At 34.2% G+C, this 9994-nt stretch overlaps 1 protein-coding gene across 1 annotated transcript; it reads right to left on the bottom strand.

The window, feature by feature from the left end:
• Window positions 1–1541: 1541 nt before the first annotated feature.
• Window positions 1542–3328, bottom strand: LOC132632606 (transcription repressor MYB6-like). The gene is made up of 3 exons (XM_060348599.1): window positions 2926–3328; window positions 2522–2651; window positions 1542–2413 (listed from the first exon to the last, which is right to left on the bottom strand). Exons 1-3 carry the CDS (start codon window positions 3056–3058, stop codon window positions 1648–1650), a joined length of 1029 nt encoding a protein of 342 aa, XP_060204582.1. The 5' UTR covers window positions 3059–3328; the 3' UTR covers window positions 1542–1647.
• Window positions 3329–9994: the final 6666 nt, after the last annotated feature.

Consider the following 9994-nt stretch of genomic DNA (forward strand, 5'->3'; position numbering starts at 1 on the left):
CTATTAGGTCATCTAAAGGGTATCTATAGGTAAGTCTTCTTAAAATGTGGATTTGAAATCTTGAAAATAACATATGTTCCTTGATTGTTCTTTTACCGTCAGGCTATTTTTAAGGCGACTCGAATTTTCATCCACCTTTACTTTTTAAACTGAAAGCTCGTTTCAAATTGGGTCTAATAATTTGACGAGTTTGACATTTGAATGTAGAGTTAATACATCAAACCTTCCACCCTCCTATATTTAAACTATGAGATGTTGATGTTACCTTCTTAAACTACGATGTTCTCATATTAAAATATCCCCCGGAGTGCCATGTGGTAGAGAAAATGGGTTCAGTTTCTAACATGCATGTGGCTAAAATTTTAATGAAGGGCCTTATTTTCACCGTGTTATTTTAGCTATATCCATTTTATCCAAAATATTACAACTTGTAGCCAGTTGCATGCTCCTCAGCTTCTTCTTCTTTTCCTTCTCTTCCTCCGTGTTACCACAGCCGCAATGTGGCAGTGACGGAAGTCTTAAGCCTGTCTTTCTTTGTTTCTTTTTTATTTCATAATCCTAGAAATGAAGTCGTAAGCAATAAATGGTTGATTCAGTCGATTGATACAGAGAATTGGACTTCATTGTAATACATTCACCCATCAGAATTAGCTATCACACTAACATATTTTCAGTTCTTTGAGAGTTTCATAGTCAAAACACACAAGGAAAGTCTGTAGATATTCATGCTCAAATCTTGTATTTATATGTTAATCTTCCGTAGCCTCATTTTTGTCCTGTTCTTGTACCCTTCAAATATTTTCTGCATTATTTTTATTGAGGAAGAGACAATTAACCTTCTGTCTAATATTTTCTATACAATCTTTTTGATAGCTTACCAGGGTTGGACTTTGGGAGAAAGTATTGCTGCAGAAACCCCTGCTTTCTTAAAATGTTTATTGCTAGTTTTTTCTTTGTACAGTAGTAGTATAATTATATTTAACTGGTCAAATTATGGAAAAACACTGAGTCCTTTAACACGTGTTTAACATACACATATGAAGTTGGATTGGCAAACTTAACTTCAGACATCCCGTACTACCAAAATGACAAACAATAGACATACCTGTCTGAATTGCATGCATAAATGTCTGGAGTTTGGCTAGCAAACTTCAGTCGCGCATTTTTGAAGTTCAAATAAAAAAGTCTAAAGTTTGCTTGTACAATCAATGTCAACTTCTGAAAAAAGTTCTAGCTTCATAAACATATTTTTTCAACTTCAGTCCCGCATGTCTAAAAGACTGAACTCTTTAAAAAAAAAAAGATGTGTGAGTTGGGAAAAAAAAAAATGCTGTACTAAGTAATGACACTGTTTTGTGTTTGAAAGTTACTTAAAAGGATTGAAGTAATATTGACCACATAAAACAAGACCCTAATTCATAATAGAAAGCAGTGTTAGAAAACATTATCCATCTCAATTTTGAGACAAGAGAGCAGTGAGAAGAAAATATTGCACATGACAACAAAGTTAAGTAAAGAAAATAAAACGTTGTAGGAAAGACTCACCAGCCTATTATAGTACTTTTGTATATTTATATGTATATAGGAAAGAAGAAAATAAGAAATCAAGAATAAAAAAGAAGACAATAAACAAATCGAGTTTACAGTTTAAATTTGCTGGAAGGCATCTAGATTAGCCCCACTTAACTCTTCAGTTAAGGAACTCAATGGATAATTACTCATGAAATCTCCAGAACTGTGACCATATAGCTCTCTTTCTTGGCTCGGACTTGACTTCAATTCTTCATTCTTGATCTCAATGTAAGGATACTGGAACAGTGATTCCATTTTGTTCTCAACATCCCATGATAAGGATTCACTGTTTTCTGACATTCCATTCATCCGAATTCCAGCCGTATTTTGATTGCTACACATATTTGAACTGTTACTTGAACTCATTCTTGAAGTTGAGCTGCTAGCAAAATCAATTTCTGTCATGTGTCCATGCTCTAATTTTGTTACACTTGATGCTGAGCAAAACCCATAGTTTGGGTTTTTCTCGAATTCGCTCTGATGATGATCATGGTATTGAGCTAACACTTCTGAATTATACTCACTCGGATTCGCATTGGATTGGAATTCATGAGGAAATAGAAGATCGAAAACTTCTGTTAATTGTCCATTTGCCTCACTGTTGAAACTTCTATTATTCATGTGAAATGGATGGTCCATTTCATTAAGATGTGGTATCTGCAACATTGAGGTCTTATTTGTACAATTCTCTTCATTTCTAATTACCTGATTCTCTTTAGGTGGCTCGTGGGTGTTTGGATCAATCCCCTGCTTCATTAGCTTCTTCTTCAAACTCGAATTCCAGAAATTCTTTATCTCATTATCTGTTCTCCCTGGTAATTGTGCAGCAATTTGTGCCCACCTGCCACATAAATAGATCATTAATTACTATACTAAACAACCAAAAACAGGAAAAAGGAGAAAACAGAGGCATATTAAGACACTGTTTTGTATGAAGAACTTGAATGACCTGTTTCCGAGAACTTGATGGAGACTAATTATCCTATCCTCTTCATCCTGTGAGAACGTTCCTCTTTTAAGATCAGGCCTTAAGTAATTTATCCATCTCAATCTGCAACTCTTTCCACATCTTTGCAGACCTGCAACATCTCACAGCATTAGAAAAAATGTACTAATAGCCCGTCGGCAGATACGAAGCCAGAATTTCAACTTGATTTTAAACGACGACAACTGGTAGTAACTGGGTTCTAAATTTGATATTTGTACATATTTAATGAGTTTCTTAACACAAATACAATGTTTGAGGAAAAGCTATTGCGTTCGACCGAATAGTATCCGCCCTATATAGGCAGATAACCAAACAAAAAAAATAATTGAGAAGAGAATTAGACACTAAAAACGTTTTTAATTTACCAGCTAGCTTAGGGACTGAACTCCAGGAGCCAATACCAAATTGGTTAATATAATTGCATAATTTCTCATCTTCTTCAGGTGACCACAATCCTTTCCTTAGCTTCTGCTTCACACAACAAGAATGGCGCCCCATTTGACTGAGTATTTCTGTACCAACCTTTCAACAGTGACTGCGTGTCTTATAGCTATCTGAGATAATTTATTTATGGAAGCGAGATTATAAAGTCATCAACATTAATGTTTGAGAGGAAAATATCAAAGATAATCAATTATTCCAAGAAGTCTAGAGAAAAATTGTACTTAGACCTCAAGCTAAGACTTAAGAGAGAGAGAGAGAGAGAGAGAGAATAATAAGATAGGTGAGGCAAATAAAGTGGGTTTTAAGCAAATTTTGTGCTGCTTTCGAATTGGACATGATTTAATGTTAAGATATATAAGATTAAAAGAAGGGAATTTTTAGTTTAATTTATAGATTCTGAATTCTAGTAAAGACACCTTACTTCTAAATTATTTATACGTGGAATTTTTACATAAATACAAATTATTGGATTCTGTCAAACTCGTATTTAGAACTTTAATTCCGCTTTTCTGTAGAGGTTGTTAAGAGTAAGAATATAGTTATTGTATTCAGTTTTAGCTTAATAATCGCAATTATACAGTATGATTGAGCTTATGGAGTGTTATTTGCATATATCATTTTCGTTCAAAGATAATCATATCGACAGATGTTGCAAATTTATTGGTGGCTAGTGGTACTCTTCATTTACAACTAATAAACATGAGTTTAATTTGTAGTATTAGCTATATGCCTATAGATCTATCTTGTTACATCAAATTCAGCACCACCGTCATCAGAGATTAATGGACTATTTTTTTCTGGTTTTGTTCTGTTAATCACTGTCTTCTATAGTTTGAATAACTATTGTTACCAAAAATTCGAAATAACTAAGCAAGTTTGAAGATTTTAATTTGAACTATACTTTTACTTACTATATCCAATTTCCAAGATCGTCTTTTGGATATCCATAAAAGATCAGTACTTGTAAGAAACAAGCAAGCTTGTTTAAAAGGAAAATGATTGCATATGAGAAGACTTTTTGGCATTTTTATATTGTGGGTGAAATTGAAAGAGAAATAATTTGAAGCTCGACCGACACAAAGATTTCAGAAAAGTGTAGGGTCCAACATAAGATTTGACTCTTAAGAAAACTTTAAAATGAACGCTTTCATGGTGGGTAAAAAAGGAAGTGAAAAACTACGTACAGTAATTTATTTGGAAATGTTCCAAGCGTATCCTTTTGCAATTGCATGCCATGTCATTCTCCAGCATATTATTTTCAAGATTCGTTATCACAGCTATACAGATACCTCAGGAAATTAAATTGTGTCATTTTCGAAAGATTTATGTATATTTTCATGAGACAATCTACAAGCGGGTGTATGCATAATTTAGAGTAGTTTGTCCAAAATTGTCAATTACTTATTTTTCCAAACACTGAAACATATAGTATTGCTTTCAGTTCCAACCGTGTACATTTCAAGGAACAGCTTCACACAATCCTACGTGATAATAGTTTCTAACATTATTGTTGTGGCCCTGCCCTGCCTTTGAAATAATCGTGTGATACTTTTAAGTCTTTTTATTTATAAAGATTAGTGCAGTACCCTGAAGTTTTTCTCATATCTTAGAGAAATTAGTGGATCTAAGAGTGTACATGGACCGGGTTGATTCGGATTTTGTAAAAATCAAACTAAACCAATTATATCGGGTTTTCAAATTTATAAACCAAATCAACAAAAGTCGGGTTTTTCAACCTCGGGTTTTTTCGATTTTTTCGGGTTGCTCGGATTTTTTCCGGTAAAGTCTTCATACAAAATATATAACTTATACTTCAAATATTTCTTTAATCTTACTAAGATACAACTATCTAATTGAGATATTTATTGAGAAAATAGCACAAAACGTGATGAGAGATGATATTGTACTAAAATATTTAACGAAAAAAATTAATGAAATTGCATAAAATAAAATGATCATAATCTAAAAGTACTAAGTCATGCCACAATAAATACGACTCATTTATAAGGCATGTAGAAAATGATCATAATCTAAAAGTACTAAGTACGGCTAATTAGTATTAATTACATGACTAGATATTAAATAAAAAAATAAAATCAAGTTATGTATTTTCACTTTCTAAACTAATATAAAACTAAAGAATAGATATCAAAATTACTGTCATTCCAGTGTTAGATATGAATTTTTTTTGTTAGCATTAGTATTGATTTGATTTTTGTTGAGTTTTATTTGAGTTACTAATATCATTTAGCTATAAAACTTATTGGACCATTTAAATTCTAATTTCAAGCTTGAAATAATATGTTAAAAGACAAAAAACTATGAAAAAGTTAAAGAAACATTTATAAATTACATTATAAACAAATATTTTTATGTATAAAATATGTTTGAAATCTTATAAATATAATGTCGGGTTGATTTGATTCGGTTTGACTTTTTTTAGTTAAAACCAAACCAAACCAAATTAAACCACACCACTAGTAGGGTTTTTTTTCTCAATTTGGTGCGATTTGTCGGTTTGCTTTTTACATCCCTAAGTGCATCTAAGAATACAACAATTTACGATAATAGTCATTTTGCAATCCATATTAATTATTGAAATATGTACATTCAATTTCATGAAGTCCATATTATTGTTGGAGGAAGGGGGGAAAGGAGAGAAAAAAGAAGAGAGAAAAGGCCTTAAATAGTCCCTTATCTATGGGAGTAGGTCTAAAATGGTCCCTTAACTATATACTTATCGGTTTTAGTCCTTTAACTATCCAAAAACTTATCAAATTTGATCTCCATCTATTTTTTTTATACAAACAGCGTACAAACTCATAAACCTTCGTGAGATTAATCGTTAAACCATTCCTCAGACCTATATTTCTCTCTCCCTGCTTCTTTTTCCTCAAGTTCATTCTTTAACCTCAACTTTTTTCCTCAAGTTCTCTCTCGCGTTTCGTAATCGACGGACTGTGTCGATTAAAACCGACCCAGTCAGTCGTTTTGCTAAAAAAAAAAAAAAAACTAACGGTCTCACGTCGGTTTTTTTTTAAAATTAAAGAATGAAATGTAGGAACTTGAGTCAAACCCGGGTATGTTCCTTGGCATTAAAGGGCTTTACCACTAGACCACTATTATTTTTTGTTCATATACTTACATTGATTTAATTTATACTGTTTTTTCGCTCTAAAAACCGACGGACTCCGTCTCCGTCGGATTTTATAAAAAAATTAAAATAAAAAACCGACGGACTCCATCGGTTTATTTTAGAAAATAATATAACAAATAATTATATTTTTTTGGACATTTTTGTGCAAAAAATAATCGACGAAGTCCGTCGGTTTTCTTAAAAAAAAGATTTAAAAAAATTATTGAAAAAACCGACAGAATCTGTCGGTCTTTCCGTCGGTTTTTTCCATCGGTTTTTACCAGTTTTTTAGTAGTGTTTGAAAAGAATGGTTACAGAAATTTTGTGCCTGAGTTTGTCTTTTCGAATTTTAGAGACTCGAGAGCGACATCAGTGCCAGAATGCACCTTTTTTTTTTTTTAACAAGAGAAACTTGAGGAAAAAGAAGCAGGGAGAGAGAAATATAGGTCTGAGGAATGGTTTAACGATTAATCTCACGAAAGTTTATGAGTTTGTACGCTGTTTGTATAAAAAAATAGATGGAGACTAAATTTGATAAGTTTTTGGATAGTTAAAGGACTAAAACCGGTAAGTATATAGTTAAAGGACTATTTTAGACCTACTCCCATAGATAAGGGACTATTTATGACCTTTTCTCAAAAAGAAGAGGAGTAGGACGTACTTTGAAAATTTAAATAAGCTTTACAAAATTCTTATCAGATACGTACAAATTTAATATAATATTATCAGGAGTAAAACATTAAATGATCGTAGTGAACAGCAGTAACAAAAAGTTCAAATATTCTTTAACTTTTCTTTTTATTTTAATTACTAGACGTATGGTCAAAATTGTTATATCCCGTATTTTTGAACCTCGGAGCATCTGCTGGGGTGGGGCCCACATACCGAGATTTTTTTTGGAACATCTGAAAAGTCATATGAATCACATATGTAAAGTTAAACACAACTCATGAAGTACCTTTGGACCAAATCAAAGTGGAAACCCTCCAAACGAATATTTTTAAGAAAACGTTTTCGGGTGACCTGACTTTGGGGGGCAAAAACTGTATTGTAAGTTTGGAATTTCGAAAATACCTTGAAATAGAAGTTGTAGATAATTGAATTAGCTTTCCATCCATAGGTCGTGGGTTCCCAGGTGACGTCGGTACAAGGAGTTATGAACGTTTTAAGGTCGAAAGGTCAGTGGGCTAGGCCCAACTCGGGACCAACCGAGTTGGCCCAAAAAAAATAAAATAAAAATTTAGGCCCAATGTTTAAGGGGTGGCCGGCCAAGTGAGGCCCAACCCATGGCTTTAATGAGTATTTCCATGTGCTAATTAATTATAAAGGGATCAATATCCCTTAGAAGGTTCAAGAGACTTAGAAGAGAAAGAAGAGCAAAACAAGAGCAAAAAAAAGAAGACCATTTCGGGTTTGAGGTGCAAAAATTCACCACCAAAAATCTTGCTCCTAAAATTTTTCTTTTGTGGTTTTCCTACTAAGTTAAGGTTCCTTTGTAACTTGGTATAGTTGGATTGGAGTGGGGAGCATTAGAATCACCAAAGTGATCACATCTCCAAGTGAAGAAGACTTGAAGAAAAGGTAAGAATTTCTACCTTTTTATTGTGTTATGAAGTTTTGATTGTGTTGTAGTATATAGAAATGTGTTGGTTGTATGGAAAAATGGAAGTTTGCAAAGTGGGTGTGTGTTGTAGGTGTGTAGCCGTGGGTATGCACAATTGTATAGCCACAATGTGTTGAATTTATGTTATATTCTAGTTGTGATTGTGATGGAATGCATATGGGAATTGAAAGTTGGATGAATTTAGTTGATATTGGAAAAAATAGGCATATGGCCGTAGGGTGTATATGGTTTGGGATAGAAAGGAATTGAGTTGTTTAGTGTGTTAAAGTGTTGTTGTGATGTTTGTAATGTAAATGAAGTTAGAATGATATAAGTTTGTATTGAATTGGAATGTAGAAACTTATGTCGTTTTAGTATGATTTTCCGACATTAAGGAAATGAAGTTGTTTGGTTGCTAATAGTGATGATCATTGATGAATTTGGAAGTTGGAAACTTGTTATGAAGTTGTATGCCAAAGATTTGATGTTTTGCATAAGTTATGACTTTGGCGGAAAGTTGTATATTATGTATATCGAGTGTATATCTTGAGGAAAACGATATGAAATGTTTCTAGAACTATATGGTGATGATCATGATTGTTGTTGAATGTGAAATTATTGATCTTAGTTGAAAGTTGGGTTGAATTGAAGATTATGTCAACTTGTGAGAAAAATGACTAGTTGAAGGATATTTATGTTTTTAATGTTCATTGTTGATATTGATGTTGTCGTTTGGGTTGTTGTTGATGATTTCTAGCCGAGTTGAATTCTCGGGGTGCTATATGTATAGGGGAAGTGCTGCCGAAATTTCGGTAGCCAAATATGCATTAAGTTGAAACTTTGGTATTCATAGCTTACAATTGGTAAACTTGACCAATTGCAGTTTTTCGACGAAACGGGAAGTGAGTTTGGAAAGGCTTAAGGAGCGTGAAAGGTATGTAAAGCAACCCCAATTCTTCCCTTGGCATGCCCCTAGTGTGTTAGGGTCGGATCCGGGCCTCGAAGGACCTCTTGGCCCTCGGAATCCGCAAGACAAAATTTCAGTTTTTCCTTCAGTAGAATTGAACCATTTTGATACGCTTTTTTTTTTTTCTGAAATTATGCAATTGTGCTCTAAGTTACTCAGAAAGTCATAGAATGTCTGTATAACCTTCGTAGATGATATTATATGTTTAGAGGACACAATTTGAGCCCGCCGCCTTATTTGTTCTGAGGCGGGCCCACTATTTACGGTTTTGCCCCTAATGTGTTAAAGCTTCCTTTTTAAGCGATTTTTGAAAGAAATGATTTAATTACCCTACTAATCGCTTAACGAATATTATTTTAAATATTCTGTTAAATATTATAAATTATTTTGACACTCGGAATGACTTCGGGAAAGTTATACTTCTGTAATTTATTATGATATCCGAAATACATTTATTATGATTCCGTCCGACTCCATTGGATTTGTTTGTCTTTGATACGCTTCATCGAGTCTTTGAAAACATTTATTATATTTTTAAATTGCATTAGTCTCTCACTACTCCATTCGTGGATGTCCCAATGTTTCCCACACTGAGCCCGGGCCAGGATATGTTGTCAAGCGTAATTCTCTGCATTGTTCGCCGCGCCCCGATGTGAGGGGGCAGGTATACGCGTACATGGGTCTGTGGAGTATGATGTGCCATGTCCGCCTATTCTGATCTGATCTGTTATGGCCATTCTGATATGACATTTTATGATACGGGGCCACGCCCCCTTTTCTGATTCCTCTGTATTGTGGCACCAGTGTCGGGAGGGTGACCACGTTCTGTCTGCCGAGTCCCGTGGCAGGGATCGGATATGATATGACATATGTTTCTGTACACATTCTGTCTGATTTGGAAATATGCATTTGACACTCTGGATTTTGTACCCATTTTCTGTAATCATTATGATTTGACTTCTGTGATTCCGCTTTACATATTCAGTACATATTTCGTACTGACCCCCTTTCTTCGGGGGCTGCGTTTTCATGCCGCGCAGGTACAGACGACAGGTTTGCTGATCCGCACGTTTAGGATCCCATTTCTGCTATTTTGGGGCGCTCTCTTCTACAGAGCCCATCTTTTGGTACAGTCTGTCACTGCTATCTGGATATGTACTTTGTTCAGGGTATGACGGGGCCCTGTCCCGTCTTATGATTATGATATGTTCTGTAGAGGTCTGTGGATACATCTGTGTGGGTTCTGTACACATGTTTGGGATACTTTGTTCTATGATGGCCTTA

Source organism: Lycium barbarum, chromosome 3, assembly GCF_019175385.1.
Source record: "Lycium barbarum isolate Lr01 chromosome 3, ASM1917538v2, whole genome shotgun sequence".
Classification (NCBI taxonomy): Eukaryota; Viridiplantae; Streptophyta; class Magnoliopsida; order Solanales; family Solanaceae; genus Lycium; species Lycium barbarum.